At 39.3% G+C, this 15,963-nt stretch overlaps 4 protein-coding genes across 5 annotated transcripts; 1 reads left to right on the top strand and 3 right to left on the bottom strand.

Moving 5' to 3' along the window:
- Nucleotides 1-236: 236 nt before the first annotated feature.
- spout1 (SPOUT domain containing methyltransferase 1) lies at nucleotides 237-3,410 on the bottom strand. Its single transcript, XM_044143938.1, has 12 exons — nucleotides 3,303-3,410; nucleotides 3,182-3,221; nucleotides 2,521-2,634; nucleotides 2,285-2,444; nucleotides 2,123-2,212; nucleotides 1,993-2,042; nucleotides 1,342-1,472; nucleotides 1,186-1,258; nucleotides 985-1,083; nucleotides 791-893; nucleotides 494-641; nucleotides 237-387 (listed from the first exon to the last, which is right to left on the bottom strand). Exons 1-12 carry the CDS (start codon nucleotides 3,348-3,350, stop codon nucleotides 310-312), a joined length of 1,134 nt encoding a protein of 377 aa, XP_043999873.1. The 5' UTR covers nucleotides 3,351-3,410; the 3' UTR covers nucleotides 237-309.
- Nucleotides 3,411-4,174: 764 nt separating this feature from the next.
- Nucleotides 4,175-8,828, bottom strand: kyat1 (kynurenine aminotransferase 1). Its single transcript, XM_044143934.1, has 13 exons — nucleotides 8,563-8,828; nucleotides 8,414-8,472; nucleotides 7,450-7,597; nucleotides 7,160-7,309; nucleotides 6,353-6,439; nucleotides 6,133-6,255; nucleotides 5,905-6,025; nucleotides 5,754-5,830; nucleotides 5,578-5,667; nucleotides 4,863-5,049; nucleotides 4,682-4,758; nucleotides 4,499-4,585; nucleotides 4,175-4,392 (listed from the first exon to the last, which is right to left on the bottom strand). The coding sequence occupies exons 1-13, from the start codon at nucleotides 8,629-8,631 to the stop codon at nucleotides 4,333-4,335; spliced, it is 1,335 nt and encodes a 444-aa protein (XP_043999869.1). The 5' UTR covers nucleotides 8,632-8,828; the 3' UTR covers nucleotides 4,175-4,332.
- Nucleotides 8,829-9,683: 855 nt separating this feature from the next.
- Nucleotides 9,684-12,104, bottom strand: surf6 (surfeit 6). Its single transcript, XM_044143931.1, has 4 exons — nucleotides 11,844-12,104; nucleotides 11,012-11,215; nucleotides 10,862-10,932; nucleotides 9,684-10,629 (listed from the first exon to the last, which is right to left on the bottom strand). Exons 1-4 carry the CDS (start codon nucleotides 11,929-11,931, stop codon nucleotides 9,943-9,945), a joined length of 1,050 nt encoding a protein of 349 aa, XP_043999866.1. The 5' UTR covers nucleotides 11,932-12,104; the 3' UTR covers nucleotides 9,684-9,942.
- Nucleotides 12,105-12,124: 20 nt separating this feature from the next.
- LOC122846774 (surfeit locus protein 1) lies at nucleotides 12,125-14,903 on the top strand. Of its 2 annotated transcripts, XM_044143932.1 has the most exons (9): nucleotides 12,125-12,258; nucleotides 12,362-12,422; nucleotides 13,230-13,357; nucleotides 13,458-13,540; nucleotides 13,818-14,009; nucleotides 14,095-14,167; nucleotides 14,312-14,474; nucleotides 14,564-14,645; nucleotides 14,732-14,903. In XM_044143932.1, the coding sequence occupies exons 1-9, from the start codon at nucleotides 12,196-12,198 to the stop codon at nucleotides 14,796-14,798; spliced, it is 912 nt and encodes a 303-aa protein (XP_043999867.1). In that variant the 5' UTR covers nucleotides 12,125-12,195; the 3' UTR covers nucleotides 14,799-14,903. The 2 variants fall into 2 exon arrangements, with proteins under 2 accessions (XP_043999867.1, XP_043999868.1); XM_044143933.1 differs by lacking the exon at nucleotides 14,732-14,903 and having other exon boundaries at nucleotides 14,548-14,630.
- Nucleotides 14,904-15,963: the final 1,060 nt, after the last annotated feature.

Here is a 15,963-nt window from a genome sequence, read left to right as displayed (position 1 = left end):
AAAACATGAGATGCATTCAAGAAGATTCTTGTGCAAGGCACTGAAGCTCAATTTAGAATTGATCATCTTTTCTCGGTGCAGATATATTTTGGATTCTTGCTCAAAAAGACGCAAAACTGCAGTGTGTTTTGGTTTTTGTTCTGTTTCAGAACTGTTCATCAAAGCATTGTTAAGACAGATAACACACAAACCATGTTCAGTTTCCACTGCATAAAAGAGACAAAAAAAAACTTTGGTCAATTAAGTCGATGTCTATTTACAGAAGGTAATTCTCAGATATGCTACACAAAGGTATGTTTACAGTATTTTTCATGAACTACTGGAATCCTCTGAAAAAGCAGCTCTGATCTTCTGTTTCAGTGTCGCCATGGAGATCAGAATAGCTTCCTGTTGACAGAAAGATTAAATTACAATACTGAGCGAAAGTAGAAACTCTGTCATCATGTTCACAGTGCAGTTGGCTTCTCTTTATCTGTCTATTTTTGCATTTTACCTCTGTTCTAATGGTTCTGCTGCCCTGATCTGGACATGTGTTAAGGTAGAGGTCAAACAAGTCGCCGGGGTCAGTCACATCCAGGTTTTGGTCTGCATCCAGGCTGGCTTCCAAACCCTGAAGACCTCCAAAAACCACCAAAAGGTGCCTAAAGAGAGGTTGGGGGGGATTGTCACTAATAGGCAGGATGTTAACACTAACTACTATAGACGCTTGACGCTTAAATTTGCATGCAAGCATGCTGATTTTAAAGCACATGGCCGACTGACCTAATCATGTAATGAGCTTTGAACCTACTTGAATGGTGACAGAGTGACTTGGTCCACGCTGCTGCCTCTCTCTGAGGTGCCAACTGTCAGGTCATACCCTTCTTTAAAAGGACTCTCAGTGAAAACTGAACCTGCATCAACAAAGAACAGCCAGCAGCAAGAATTTTTCTACATGTTCTACAGGATTTAAGTCACAGTATTTAAAAAAAAAAGAGCACATACTCAGGCAGGATGCCAGGCGGACCGTGTACCCCCAGTAGAGACCACCTTCTGTTCTGGGAACATGAGGCGCCACGACGACACCTTTATAAAGTCTGCTTTCTGTCCGCGCACACACATGGACAAACACTGAACTGATGCTCTACTTGTGTTATACTGCAATGAATGAATAAAGTACAGCATACTCCAACGAGGAAAACCTACCTTGATTCTGTGTCTTAGTAAGTTTTACTGTAACTCGCAGATCTGGCTGAAGTTGTTTATCAATCCGCACGTCCTGGAAACGGCAAATGATAACACAGTCAGACCTGTTTAATCTCTCACTTACCAAATTCAGACTAACGGTTGTGTCAAAGTCACCTTCCTCATTCCGCAGTTCACCAACGAACCCTTTCCTTGTTTCGGCGGCTTGTTGAGGACTCTTCCTTCCCGATACTCTGACTCTTCATCTATCCTCATGTGATGAGGACTGTCCAGAGGATTAAGCAAACCTAGTGGAAAATAACATAGACTGACTTGAAACAATGTTGTTTTTGCACTTTTACTATGATTCCGATGCAGTTTTTGTCACCAGTGTTAGAGGTTTAAACAGAAAAGCCCTCTCACAGATAATCTAACTTCACTTTCCTTCCTTGTAGTTGTACAAGCCTAAACAATGATCTATGCATGTGCGCATTTATGAATCCATCTAACTTCACCCACGTCAAAATGTAAATACTTCAGAAGTTTTTAAACCATGAGTAAGTTGAAGGCTTAGAAAAAAAGAAAAACTAGATCAGAGTGCCGGTGTGTTTAGTTGATCCACATCCAGAGGAAATTTTGTACTATACAAGTAGGTTTTATTGTTGGTAACAGTCAGCATATGTTTAACAGAAACAGTCTGCTATTGTGCTGTTTGGGTTGGCCATCTCATATCTGTCTATGAGACACCTACAATCTCAAACCTTCACATATGGCAAATTCAAAATAAATCACTTAAAAGGTTGATGACGTTGATGGTCTTAAAATTACCTGCATATTGTAAGTCTTTGTGCACCGGGAAGAACCACTTGCGCAAATACCTGGTGGAGAACAGGAGCCGTACATGACAAATCGAGGAGTAAACACCAACAGTCACTGATCTAACCGTTTCCACACTTACTGCGGACACTCCATGTACTGAAGTATTCTGGCGAGCTGAATACATGCATGGCCCTTCTTTCCAACACCTTTGAATTCTCCTTCGACACTCCTGGAGCAAAACCAGCATCACTGATGGTGTAAATAGTATTTACACTCAATTTTTTGCTCTCGGACCGCTTACTTGACATCTTCCCCCTGCTCGTCGAACACGATGATCTCGTCGACATTGAACACGACGCAGGCTCGGGCGATCTGTCCCGCCAGGTACGTCCGGAGCTCAGGGGACTGAGCGTTGTCCAGGACGGAGCCCGGAAGGGCCACGCTCACCGTGTAAGCTCGTCCTGAAAAACACGTCCCCGTCTGTTTACGGCTCCCAGAGCCGATAATGACTGATAATCAGTAAATGACGATTATTACCTTTTTTACTCTGGCATTCCTCCTGCTCCGCTCTTTCTGCAGTCTCTTGCTGTTTCTGCTTCTCCAACCGTTTGATGAGTTTAGCCTTTTTCCACTGCTTGTGTTTCTCCTTTACTGTTAGTGACAAAAACAGTTTACAGTTAACCTAGATAAATTTTTAAGAGAATTTTTCAATGAAATATATTTTGACAGGTTTATGTGCCAAAATTGAGCTTCTATAAGTCGTTGTTGCAGAAGATCCTACACCAACATATGATAGAAGACGTTTTATTCTTTATAGCAAGATAGAAGACAGGACTTTGATTTCTACTAGAATTCTGAGGTGTACAGAATAAAAGGGAATGGTGGGAAAACAGTACCTTGTGGCACTCCTCGAGAGCAAACAACCTCACCTGAAAGCTACACGAGGCTAAATGGTAGACGAAAATATACATGGAAATTGTCTAATAAGTCTGACAGTTCCACAATCTCTTTATCATATATTTTATAATATCAAAACTATAAACACCCGTCAAACAAATGCTAAGCTACAAAGCAACCATGTGGGCTATGCGTATTATCACAACGAGAGTATTCCAGATTATGCTAAACCAATTTTGTAGCCTGTCACAAGTGAAACCTAGTGAACATGCAGCTGTTAGCACAGTTAGCTTCGACTCACATTCTACTTTCCTCTTCTTCCAAGGAATCTGGTCCCCGAACTGAAATAAATTAGGCATACATTAAAACAGATGACAATATCAATGACTCACACCAACGTGTTAATTATATTATATCGGTACCTGAGGGGACGCAGGTTTAGGTCTTTTCTCTGAACTATTGGTTGACATTTTTCAACAGCGACACGAGGGTTTATTTACTTCCGGGTTAACTTTCACATAAAAAAATAAAAGGCGAATCAGTTCTTCTTCTTTGACGTGTTTTGGTGGTTGGCAAACGACAAAATTGGTGCATTACCGCCACCAACTGGTGTGGATTGTCGATCAGAACGTCACTCAACAATTAAATTCTATTATGTCGAATCAATTCAGTTAAACCTCGACCGAAGGTTTAACTTTAACTTTTCTTTAACATTTAAAGAAAATGTAGTTTATTAGCAAATGGATTTTTTTTTCTATTGAAATTGGTTCACCAGCTAAGTCAGTCTTACATGTTTATGGTTAGTTTAGCGTGCAGCAGGGTGCGTGTAAGCCAATAAAACAGATAAAAGACACGGAGTCATACACACATAACGCTGCTTTTAACATCTTTAAGGGGAATAATTATTTAACATTTATAGAACAGAATTGGAATTCTTTGATAAAAATGTAATTAAAACGTACAGTTTGGAACAGACACATTTTTTTCCTTTATTTTGGAAAAAAGTATTTGTGTAGTTGATACATTAAAAAAAAAAAACCCAAAGGATCCTGAGGATGCATTCATAAAATTAAAATCTGTAACAATTGTAACAACTGTTGCAGATTGTGCCAGTATGTAACAATCTGAAACTCTATCATTCAACATCCTCTCAAAAAAAAATACAAAAAGATCAGCGACAAAAATAACTAGAATCTCCACACAAGTAACTGTCAAAAAACAATGAGTGAAATCATTTAGCAGCTGAAATCATTTAGCAGCTATAATCATCACAAGCATAATGTGAACACAGAACAACAGTTTACTGAATGCTTTATTAAACTTTCAGACCAGATGAGTGGTGTGAAAAACTTTGACAGAGGACAAACATAAACATAAGCATGATTTCTGAACAATTTTCCTGAGGAGGCTCAGTAGGTTGCTCTAGTAAATATGGATGATGGACGGTAAATTTCATTCTTTTTCACTCCACTTTCTTAAGATCTCTTCCGCTGCTTCCAGTGTGGAGTCTTCCTGTTTAAAGAAAACACAAACAATACAACAAAAATGTTTCCGATTGAGAGAATTGACAAGTGAAAAAGAAAAGAGCATCAGTTTTGATCGAAGTGGCTGTAGTTACCTTAACGAAACAGAAGCGGATGTATTTGTCAAACTCTTTGCTGTGTTCTGGACTGAAGAAAGCAGAGACTGGGATTGTCGCTAAGCCCTTGATAAAAAAAAGGAGTGAAACAAATAGGTACTAAAATATAATTTAAACCCCCCCCCCAGATTTATCTTTTAAATAATATCTACTAGACTTTACCTTTTCCTTAATCAACCATTTGACAAATCTAAAATCGTAGCTTTCGTTCTTGGTGCTCTCATCGTTTAGATCCACATCTGTTCAAAAGGAAGAAAAGACTCGGGTAAACATTCACTAAAAAGCCCAAATAAACGCCCGCCGGACGCAAAGCGTCCAGCTCAGACGTTTGCTCGTCACTCACGGACAGAGGAGATGTCTGTGATCATAAAGTATCCTCCCTCTGGCATGACTGGCTGCAGGCCCACACTACGCAGACACGAGGCCAGCTTCTGCCTCTTTTGGTGCAGCATCGCAGGCAGCTGCTGGAAGTAGCTCTCTGGAGTCCCGAACAGCTCGTACTCGCGGTCGAATCCGTGGGATACGGCTTCCTGAGTGACAACGGGATGTGTCGAGAATTTAGAAAAACGCCAGAGATACAAATAATGCTAGAAAAATTGTGTTAAAATCAGATATATTTTTAAAAGGAACTTTCAAGATGTTTCTGATGGAAAAGGACACAGGCATCTCTGAAAAGATAATAAAACTTCATCCAACTTCCATCCACGTTCCGAAGACATCCTGGAACCAATGTACAGCCAACTCCTTCACAGGAAAACTTTGCAGTCTATGCTGTCCAGTTCTGGTACTTAAGGGCCGATGTCCTGCATGTCGTAGATAAGCCCGTGCTCCAACACAGGCTTACTAAAGGGATAAATGATCTCTCAAACATACTATGTTCTGTAGTTGCCTAATAAAAGATTAATTTATTCAAAGTGGGAGTGTTGAACCGGGGGTAGAGGGGCTAAAAACATGCAGGGCCCAGGCCCTCAATTACTAAAACTCAACATTATTGCTTTGAAGAAAGAAGTAAGCTGCTGTATGTCATCATATGGATCAATGTTGGTCCATGGAGTTACCTGAGCTGCTGTTGCACAGTGATACACCGAGTTCTGATGGACGATTTTCATGTGTTTGATAAGTTTTCCTGAACTTATAGCCCATCCAACCTAAAACCAGAGATACTATTAACTACAAAACACTAAAACAGCAGAAACTCCTTATTAGAACTAAATGACAACGGCCTGTGTATTACCTTCCAGCCAGTAGCACTAAAGGTTTTCCCAGCACTGCCCACTGTTATGGTTCGTTCCCACATCCCAGGAAGGCTGGCTGTCAGAAACACAAGTGGCTGACGAATGTGTGTTTGGTGATGCTTTTTTGTCGAAGTCGTGCTCGTGTCTCACCTATCTTCACGTGCTTGGCTCCGTCGTAAGTGAGCCACTCGTACACCTCGTCGCTGAAGCACAGCAGATCGTGTTTAATGCACAAGTCGGCAATCATCTGGAGTTCCTCAACCTTGTAAACCTGTAAACCCAGAACTCACTGATTATGTTTTTTTTTCACCTCCGTTTTGAAAGGGATCTTTGCGAAGAGCTGTGTTTTCCTAGCAGAGTGGGCGTCATAAATCCCACCTTGCCTAAAGGGTTGTTGGGAGAGTTGATAACGATGGCTTTTGTGCGGGGAGTGATTTTGCTGGCGAGCTCCTCAGCAGACAGCACCCAGTCTCCACTTGACAGGACAGTGCTGCTCCCTTTCTGCAGTTAGCGACAAACACAAAATGTCTCTCACATGTCAAACACGAGCGTCCAAAGGAGCTCAGAGACATCAGATCCTTCAGATTTAACCGTTTACCGGTCTCAGTGGCACATACACCGCGGTCCCTCCCGCCATCAGAACCATCGGCTGGTAGCAATCGAAGAACGGCTCCACAATTATCACCTGAAGAACAAAATCCCATCAGTTGTGGTTCATAACAAAAACGTTTCTACGGATATTTACTTACACAACACCGAGCACAAGTAGTAATTCTCCTTATACTTGTAAAGTGTCGCTTTTAAAAAGTCTGACAGCTAAAAATCAGATTAATCAGTTTAAAACAGTTGTGTATTGAGGATGCAGTGTTAGTTTCCTCAAGACAGCATTTCATTTGAGGGACAACAAAGTTTCATTTTGGTCTCATAAGACAGGAGAACCTTTTTCCACATGGATTTCCTACTTACCTAAAAGAAAAAAAAGGACAATCGTAGGACCTATCAGTTTTTTGGGAAAACATTCTTTTAACTTACTCCTCTTCTTTAGGACTTTTTTTTACATCCTACCCTGCTTTAAACTTCACAATATTCTTCATCTCGTGTTTATGATATGGTACTGCCTTGGGCAAACCTTGGAGGCCTTCACGAAACAGCCACATTTTTACTAAAATTAAATTTTATGCAGGTGAACTCCACTAATTATGAAACTTCTGAGGGCAACTGGGGTCAGCAGAGTAAAAAGAGCCTCAATTAAAGTACTTTTCTCTTTTGCATAAAATACATTTTGAAACCAATTTTCTGGATACAGATATATTTTCAGGGTGCTGTGCATGTAAACCTCAGAGCAATCTAACTGTTGGATCACTCAAACATACAGAAAATGTAAGAGTCACAAAAAGGTGCATACTTCATCTCCATCATCAATCAGAGCCTGAAATGCACAGAAAAGAGCCTGATAAGCTCCAACTGTGACCAAGACGTCTTCAAAGGGGTCGATCTCATGCCCAACGATCCGGCTGAAGAATTTAGCGAGACTTTTTACCAGACGAGGATGGCCCTGTTGGACAGAAAGTGAAACAAATGAAAATTCCTTCCCCTTTTAACGTGCGGTGAAAAAATGAAAATTTCCAGACAAATGCCAAAATGTAAGCATGTTTGTTTCTCAGCCTCTACAGATCGACAGACATTTCTACTTACAAAAGCTCTGGTATACTGGTGCATCTGGGGCCCTCCGCTCACAGCCTTACAGAAAGCGTCCTGAACAAACTGCGGAGGGGAGAAGTCGGGAAATCCCTGTCCGAGGTTCACAGCTTTGTAATCTGCAGCCAGCTGTGTGAATTCAACCCTGTTGGTGCAAAACGGGTCATGTTTTTACAGATTATGACGTTTTACAGCATAACTCGTAGAAGATCTGTTCATTATTTACAGCTATATCAGTTTTGAGTCTCTGTCGTTTATTCATGTTGTCTGTCTTGGTTGTTTAATTCTGAGAAATTATAAATAAATACATTTAAGAAAGGATAAAACAGAGGTGAAATAACAAGTAATTGTCCAAGTTTTACCGTATGATTACCATTAGTCAACACTAAGCACTGATACCCCAAATCCAATTGAGCTTAGCTTTTAAAACCAATCTGAGATCAGAATTACACTAGGAACACATTTCTTTTTTCTACAGTTGCTGTCCTGACATTCATATAAGGTAAAGAGTTTTCTCATTAACATCTTAGAGGTTGTACAATCACGGGACTTTGACCCTTTCCGTGTTCCGCCTTCTGCTCAGCCAATCAAATGGCTCTTTTAACTCATCGCGGTTTAAAAAGTTTCCGAAATTTAATATTGTTCTGAAGTATAATATTATTTGCACGGTTCTTACAAATGTTAGCCCATGAACACCTGTTTACGAATACTCAGTTCGTTTGTATTTTACATATTAACGTCTAATTTCACTTTGGAGTGAATAAATTAGAGCTGAATTGAAAGACGCCAGGTGATTTATTATGAGTTGCAGGTCCCATAAGACTCACTTAGTCGTCCACAAGTATTGACATGATCAGGTAAAACGGTATTGTTTGCACCACACGATAAATGTGTGTTCTTTTAATAATTTTGCTATTCTTCTTTCATGCATACAGTAGTTTGACGTCAATTAATTACTCACCAAACGTTTTTATCCACACCGATTGTTCTGCTCGCATAAAGTCGTCTGGCCATGATTAGCTGAAATAAATGCATATTTTAAATCCTCCACATAGAAATATGCATAAACATATCGCAATTGCTTCCTCTGATAAGTAAAGAAATGCTGACCTTATGGTTCTGAACTGAATTAGGACGAATTAGAGTCAGATAAGGAGCCAAAATCCTGATTATTCCCATGAATGGTTGCACATTATTCCAGACGGCATAGCATCGACATGAAGTTGTCACTGAACCGAAGATTCAAACTTTCTCAGACACTCTGGTGCTGACAGGGATACAGCTGCATCAGCAACTTTGCTTCGACCTTCTTGTTTTTATTTTTGCTTCCTTTGTGGGCGGAGACGAACATTGGCCCCGCCCATCAAAAGGCGCGCGCAGCAAGGTTCAACACCAGGTTATTGTTAAAAAATCTGTTTGAGTTCTGACACGGACCCCTAAAATCGACAAAAAAATTTAAACGATTCAGATTCAAAAAGTACTTTATTAATCCTAAGGGAAGTGAAGTGCACTTGTAACTCATATTTTTCTTTTATAAAAATGTCGTAAAGTCTTCAACTCAAGACGCTGTGTTGTTGTATGACTGTCTCATAGATATGCTTAAGATTATGCATAACTTTTTTGATTTTATGAAGGATCCTTCTTTGCACAATAATCTCCAGAGGTTCAACAGCAGTTCTCAGATTGAGTAATAAAAGGTGCGGTGAGCATTTATTTATTTATTTTAACTTTTCTCAGCTACACTAACAACAGAGATGAGATGGTGTAGCATTTTAATGACACCACTAACATCTGGCTATGGGGAGTTTAGCACAGGCCTCCTTTACATCTTCCACATAAAAATCCTAGACTTTTCAAGACTTAAATTTCCAGAGTTCTGAATGTATTATTCCATAATCTAAAATACAACGTTTACATTTAAGTAATGGCAGATCGTTCTACAGCAGGCTGATGAAAAAACCCCCCAAAAACAAAAGCAAAACAAAAAAAACGGACACAATGAAGGAATTAAGAAAACACTTAAATAAATGTCATATCAAGTTATTGACTTGTGGTAATTTTATGGCAATTTTTGAAAATAATTTGTCAAAGTCTCACTTATTTATTAGGAATGTTTACACTTTTGAGATTCACTGCAGCTTCCAGACTTGTGGACATTTGATTCAAGTGGAAACTTATTATTTATCACCAACAATGAAATGGTTTAGAAAAGAACTCAATTGAGCGCCAACTATGTAGAAGGCAAAGGTTTAATTTTCAAACATTTTTGAAACCCAAGAACAAAACTTTTAGGTAAATGTGAAATATTATACACATATGTATATGTAGTATGACAAAAAAAAAAAAAGCAAAGAGGCTTTATCTAGACAATAACTCCTTTACTTTTGTTAAAATAAACACATTCCACAGCAAGATTTCACTGATACTCAGAATATGCAAAAATGCAATTTTATTATGGAGCAAGCTGTATATCACTGAACTTCTCTTCCTCTAAACTGCTGCTTTCTTCAAGTCCTCAGGCAGCACTCTGCCCTTCTTCCTCGCTCTGTTCTTCCTCTTCTCCATTTTACCCTGCTTTTGTTTCTGGAGGTTCTTCCTCCTCTTGTCCTGTCTTTGCTGCATCTTCTCAATCACTTGCTCGCTTCGATTAGTCCACTTCTTCTTCCTCTGCGCACGCCTCTTCTCCTTCCTCTTCAAAGAGGTGCGCAGTTGGTCTTCGTCATCCTTGATCTTGATGCCCTCGGCCTTGTAGAGCATGTTGGTCCATTTGATCTTGTTTTCCATCTCAGAAGCCTTGGCCTCGTCCTTCTCTCTCAGCCGCTCCAGCTTCTCTTTGCGAGCCTCCACTCGGCTCAGAAGCTGCTTGTAGTTCTTCCCAGTCAGTGGCGTTATTTTACCTTTTTCGCCCTTTTTCTTCTTCATCTTTGCCTGAATTTTGGTTTCATAGCCCTTGTCCACCGTCTCTACTTTGTTAAAGATAACAGCCGATGTAACCCTTTTATCCGCGGCAGGAGCAATCGGTTCTTCTTTTATCTCCGCGGGCTGTTCCTGACCGCTTTGTTCTGGGAGTTTCTTCATCAGAAACTCCTTCCTCTTCCTCTTCTTGCGCTCCCGTTCCATCTTTCGCTTTGCGCGCTTTGCCTTGACGGCTTCGGATAATGCATCCTGTGGAGCTCCCTGTTTAAAGGTACAGGCCTGTTATTACTCCAACAACGAGGAAAACCAAGAAGAAAATGTTTTTGTACATATTTTTAACCAGAAACAAAAAAAGACAGAAAACAGAAGCATATAAGTCTCTCGTTATGTCATCTAATATTCATCTGTGTGCTTTACTTTGCATATGAACAAACTTCTGATTAACTGCTACACTGCCTGGCTTAGACTGAAGGCTGCATTCAGGACTGCATACCTGCCCTCTGGACTCTTCAATCTTCTCATGGAGTCTTTTGCGCAATGCATCCACAGTGGAGAAGCTTGTGTCTGCACATCAAAATAAGTTTAGGTGAAGACATTATTGAAATTGTTATTGAATCTATCATAAAACCTTCTGTCCCCGCACCTTTAGGTGTGTGCAACGTGCTTCCGTTCAAACTTTCACTAGTTGATTTTGTCTTCCCAAGGCTTTTCGGAGTTGCTGGAGAAGGATTAGGTTTCTGTTGGTGTTTGGGAGTCCTATCAGTGCTGTTCTCTCTCACATTCTTCTTCTTTAGTTTCTTTTTCTTCTTACTTGGAGGATCGGTGTCACTTTTACCCTTGAAATGAACTAAACAGAGATAAACAACAAATAGCGATGACTGCCTACTTTAACTGGAATATAAAACATTTAATGTTTACAGGATGCCGAAAAATTTCCAAAACACAAAGCAGAGTTTCTTTTGGGTGATTATATGTCACATGGCCAAATAAGCTTAAAGTAATTGGAGAAATAAGTTTGGCTTTTTACATATTTTGCCACTTTCCAACCACAAACCTCAATGTCTATTACTTCCTCATTAATATCTATTTTACGTGATAAAAGATCATAAGTCTTCTCATCCTTATAAACAAAACTAAATGCTACTTTTAATCTCCGCATTTGTCTGTCAATGTTCTTCAGAAAATTTGAAAAATCTAAAGTATACTAAAGTATGTTTTAACAGTTTAGTGCAGATAAATGGATTACAAGCAATACCAAATTAAGGCATATGATCTTGATATTTTAAATTTTGCTTCATAGCTAAATAACTTCAACTTCTACCTACTTCCATGGTAATGCATACAAAATTAATAATATGCTTCGGACTTAACGAGCTTTTTGAGGCAATCATACACAAGTCATATCAGTAGATAGTGCAATTTAAAAATGTTTGTATATATAGTCAAGTCTTAATAAGTTTATAGGGCTGTATTACCAAAAGCTCTCTTCTTTGGCTCCTCTCTCTGAGAAATGACTTTACTTGCAAGTTTCTGAATATAAGAATCCTTCGCGGCGAGGTCCATGTCTTCACCTAAACCGAGGATCCGTACCGAATCAGCTGATTACAGTCAGAAATAAATATCTGCATTAAAGATATCCGCACATTTCTGCACACACGTGGATTGAAAACAAACGGGACGAAGTGATGTTGAACCCGGATAGAGTAACACCAAAAGTCCTCCCCCGACGTGTCCTAAACAGGAAGAAACAAGTCAGTTATGTAGCTATTGTCGGCTTGTTTTCTTCTGCTGTAAAAACACTTGTTTTCGTCAATGTTTTGATCCAACATGGCTCTTCTGAAATCCCTGCTGGCTTTCTCCAACAGGCTTCTTCCGACATTAAGGAATCAGGCAAGTTTCTGTTTCGTATTTATAACTTTATTCTCCAGTGAAAGTGCAAAGGTCATGCTTACCTGTAGAAAAGTGATTTCAGTCTGGGTTTGCATCCTTGCAGACTCCTGTCACTAACATCAAGAGGACTTTCTTCCTTCCAGCACTCTTCAAACGCGCAGATGGTGTGTACGAACTTAGAATCCAGAAAAAAATTCTACCAGAACATAAACACTTAGTTTTTATTATTATATAGAAATTGTGGAGTACTCATTACTTTTACAAATTTAGAGCACACTTAGAAAGTCCAGAGAATTCTTACTTACACTTATCTAGCAACCCAGAACAGGGATCAGTTCTGGGTTTAAAACAAACGGGACATATTTAGAATACAGAAAAACTACCTTAGCAACTACGTTTTAGACTCCTATTCGTCCAAAGCAGAAAAGGAATTAGACCAGAGGATACTTCCTTATACTTATCTACCAATCCTGAATAGAATTAACTAGTTTATACAGTTTTGATCAACATTATTAGCTTTTTCTTCTTTTGCTCTTTCCTTTGGTTTGTTATTTTGTATGTATTTCCTTTTAATTCCCGTAAAGCACTTTTTATTGCCTTGTTGCTGAAAATGTGCAATATAAATGAAATTACCTTTACCTTTAGTTACTCTCTCTAGTCGACTCGTATAATGATGAACTCGCATAACATGTACTGAAAATTGAGCGACTTTTAGTGATGTTATGCATGTGTTTATTCATAGTATTTGATCAAATATTTACTTTAACTTTTAATTTACCTGTTTATTAATTTTAATTATTACACAGTCCTATTTATTTTAATGTCTTCAAACAGCTGTTTATCTGTATTAATCAAACTACCCATTCAATTCTTACCAATTTATTGAGCTGGTTATACATCTAGTTTTGTATCAGTCCTATTTAAGCATTTCAGTTTAATAGAAAAGTGTCTTTGTTGCTGTAAATGTCCAGGCGGGTTTGCTATCTTTGGTCGAAAGTGCAGTTCTACTGCAGCCAATGCAGAGAAAAGCGAGGACGCCTTCCTGAAGTGGTTCCTGCTGCTCATCCCTGCAGCCACCTTTGGCCTGGGTACATGGCAGGTACAGCTTGATCCTAAATTAAGGTTGTATTTCTTTTGCTTTGCTTCGTTAGTGAAATTAAGGTGTAATTTGTGTCGACTTAGATTTTCTTTTTCTAAAGGTGAAAAGGCGTCAGTGGAAGATGGGATTAATCAATGAACTGAGGCTCCTCACCACAGCGGAGCCTATTCCTCTTCCTCCTGAGTTAGTAACCGAACTCACTTTCTTTGCAAACACTAAGGATGTACACTGAGGAAACACTGGATTTTTTTTATGCTTTTGTTAAAACCTGGATCTTATGAAGCAATAAAGCACCAATACACACCAAAAAAATGACCATCTTGCCAAAATACAACTTCTTTCTTACCCAACTTGAGGATGAAGTAACCTTCTTCTCTGGGATGCTAACAAAGTACTCTTCTGCATGAATGGTATTCATTGTTGTGAAGGTATTCTTGTCATTTCAATCTCTGGATCTTAGTCCTCTTGAAGTGAACAAGCTGGAGTACAGAAGGGTGAAAGTCCGCGGGCACTATGATCACTCTCAGGAGCTGTACATCATGCCCCGCTCGCCTGTCGACCCAGAGAAAGAGGCCAGGGAGGCAGGAAGCCTGTCCTCGAGTGGAGAGATTGGAGCAAACGTCATCACCCCTTTTCATTGCTCTGACATTGGGTAAAAATGATAACAGCAAACTAATAAGGTGTACCTACATGATACAGGATCTAACTGACGTTGTTTGCTGTTCATGACACTGTAGCATCAAAATCCTGGTCAACAGAGGATACGTACCAAAGAGGAAAATACAACCGGAGACCAGAATGAAGGGGCAGGTTAGTGTTTTAAATTGGGTTACCAATCAAAGGCCGACGGGGTTTGTACAACTTAACTCTTCCTTGTGATGAGGTTTTATTCACAAAATTAAATCTTTGTTAAAGAAACTTTAGCCCAGTTTTAACTTTGCTAATTCTTTGGAGGTGGAGGATGAGGTGGAGGTGGTGGGGGTCATCAGGCTGACAGAAACACGCAAACCTTTTGTGCCAAACAACGACGAAGAGAAAAATCGCTGGCATTACCGTGACCTGGAGGCCATGTCTCGCGTCACTGGGGCTGCTCCCATCTTGATCGACGCTGACTTCAGTAAGAACTTAAGCTGTAGTGAGAACAGGATTCATCCCCTCACACATTAGTAACACGTTTACTAATTCAAAAGGGTTTGTGTGACACAGAAAGCACTGTTCCAGGGGGACCAGTCGGAGGACAAACCCGGGTCACACTGAGAAATGAACACATGCAATATATCATAACTTGGTATGTTAGAGCCTCTTCGCCTTTGATATGACAACTAGTTTAACTAGTTATTGATGACTTACTGTATATCCCTTTTTCTTTTCCAGGTATGGTTTGTGTGCTGCTACTTCCTACATGTGGTATGCAAAGTTCATCAAGAAGATTAAATTGTAATCATGTACCACTGAAAATTATGTTACACAGCAATTCTTGAGGATGTTGACTATCAATGCATTATTGTCCATGTATTCAAGAATACAAATAAATACCTTATGAGTATTTTTTGTTGCCAAGTTGAAATTTTATGTAGCAAAACGATTATGCTAGGTAATTCTGAAATTCAAAAGATTGATATGAAAGTGTAGTTTCTGCATGTCCAGGTAACTTCCATGGTAGATATTTTAGGATTATTGCTTAAATGTAATATTGCGTTACAAAGGATAGAACCTCAACTTACTAGTTACGACTGGCGTCGTCAGCTTAATTATGTAAATATGAGTGTGTAGGTGCCTGTCTAGGGAGAAATTCAATTGATGGCCTGCCAGAGGTGACGGATATAAAACCTGCTGATGCGGACGTCCTGCATCCACCCTCAGCTCATCTCAACCAGCCACTGTTTAACACCATGTTGGAGTGAGCTTCCGTTTCTGTTTCCACAGTTTTTTCAGGGAGGTAAGTTTTTGTCATTTGGTTTATTTACTTTCAATTAGGTAAGTTGCTTAATATTTAGTTTCCTTTTGTTTGTTTTCAGCATTAGCTCTCTGAATCCATATGCTCCACTTGTAACATCTCAATCAAAATTACATCTTTTTAAAATAAATAAAATGTTCAACTTCTTGTGTGTTGGCTGCTTGGGATCTGAAGAGGATGGATCCTTCATGTTATGATCTGGCCATCCCTAAACGGGTCGCAATACTACTAAAAAAAATAATGCAATTCCGGGAGGATTTATTTATTTTTTGCTAGTCAGCAACTTGTTCTTTTAAATATCCCCTGTATTGCACAGCAACTGGCACACAATAGATACTTTAAATCTTAAACATAGCATGGAAAATCTGAACATGTAGGACTGTTGAACATTGTAAAATCTTGCTCTATAAACACCACAAACCATATAGACCTGACAAAACCAGGAACTGCAAAGCTTCTAGCTGCAGGACATTCCATTAAAATGCTTTAAAATGGAACTTGCTTTAAGAATTACAATTCACTAACTTTTCTCTCCATGGAGTCAACTCAATCACTTTTCAGTGGCTTTGTTACACCAGAAGATGCATCATTTAGGATCCAAACTGCTCATGTAATATTTGCAAGGTTATTTCAAAATTCCTGATCAAAT

This window comes from Gambusia affinis, linkage group LG17, assembly GCF_019740435.1.
Source record: "Gambusia affinis linkage group LG17, SWU_Gaff_1.0, whole genome shotgun sequence".
Taxonomy (NCBI): domain Eukaryota; kingdom Metazoa; phylum Chordata; class Actinopteri; order Cyprinodontiformes; family Poeciliidae; genus Gambusia; species Gambusia affinis.
This window is presented reverse-complemented; position numbering and strand designations above follow the sequence as displayed.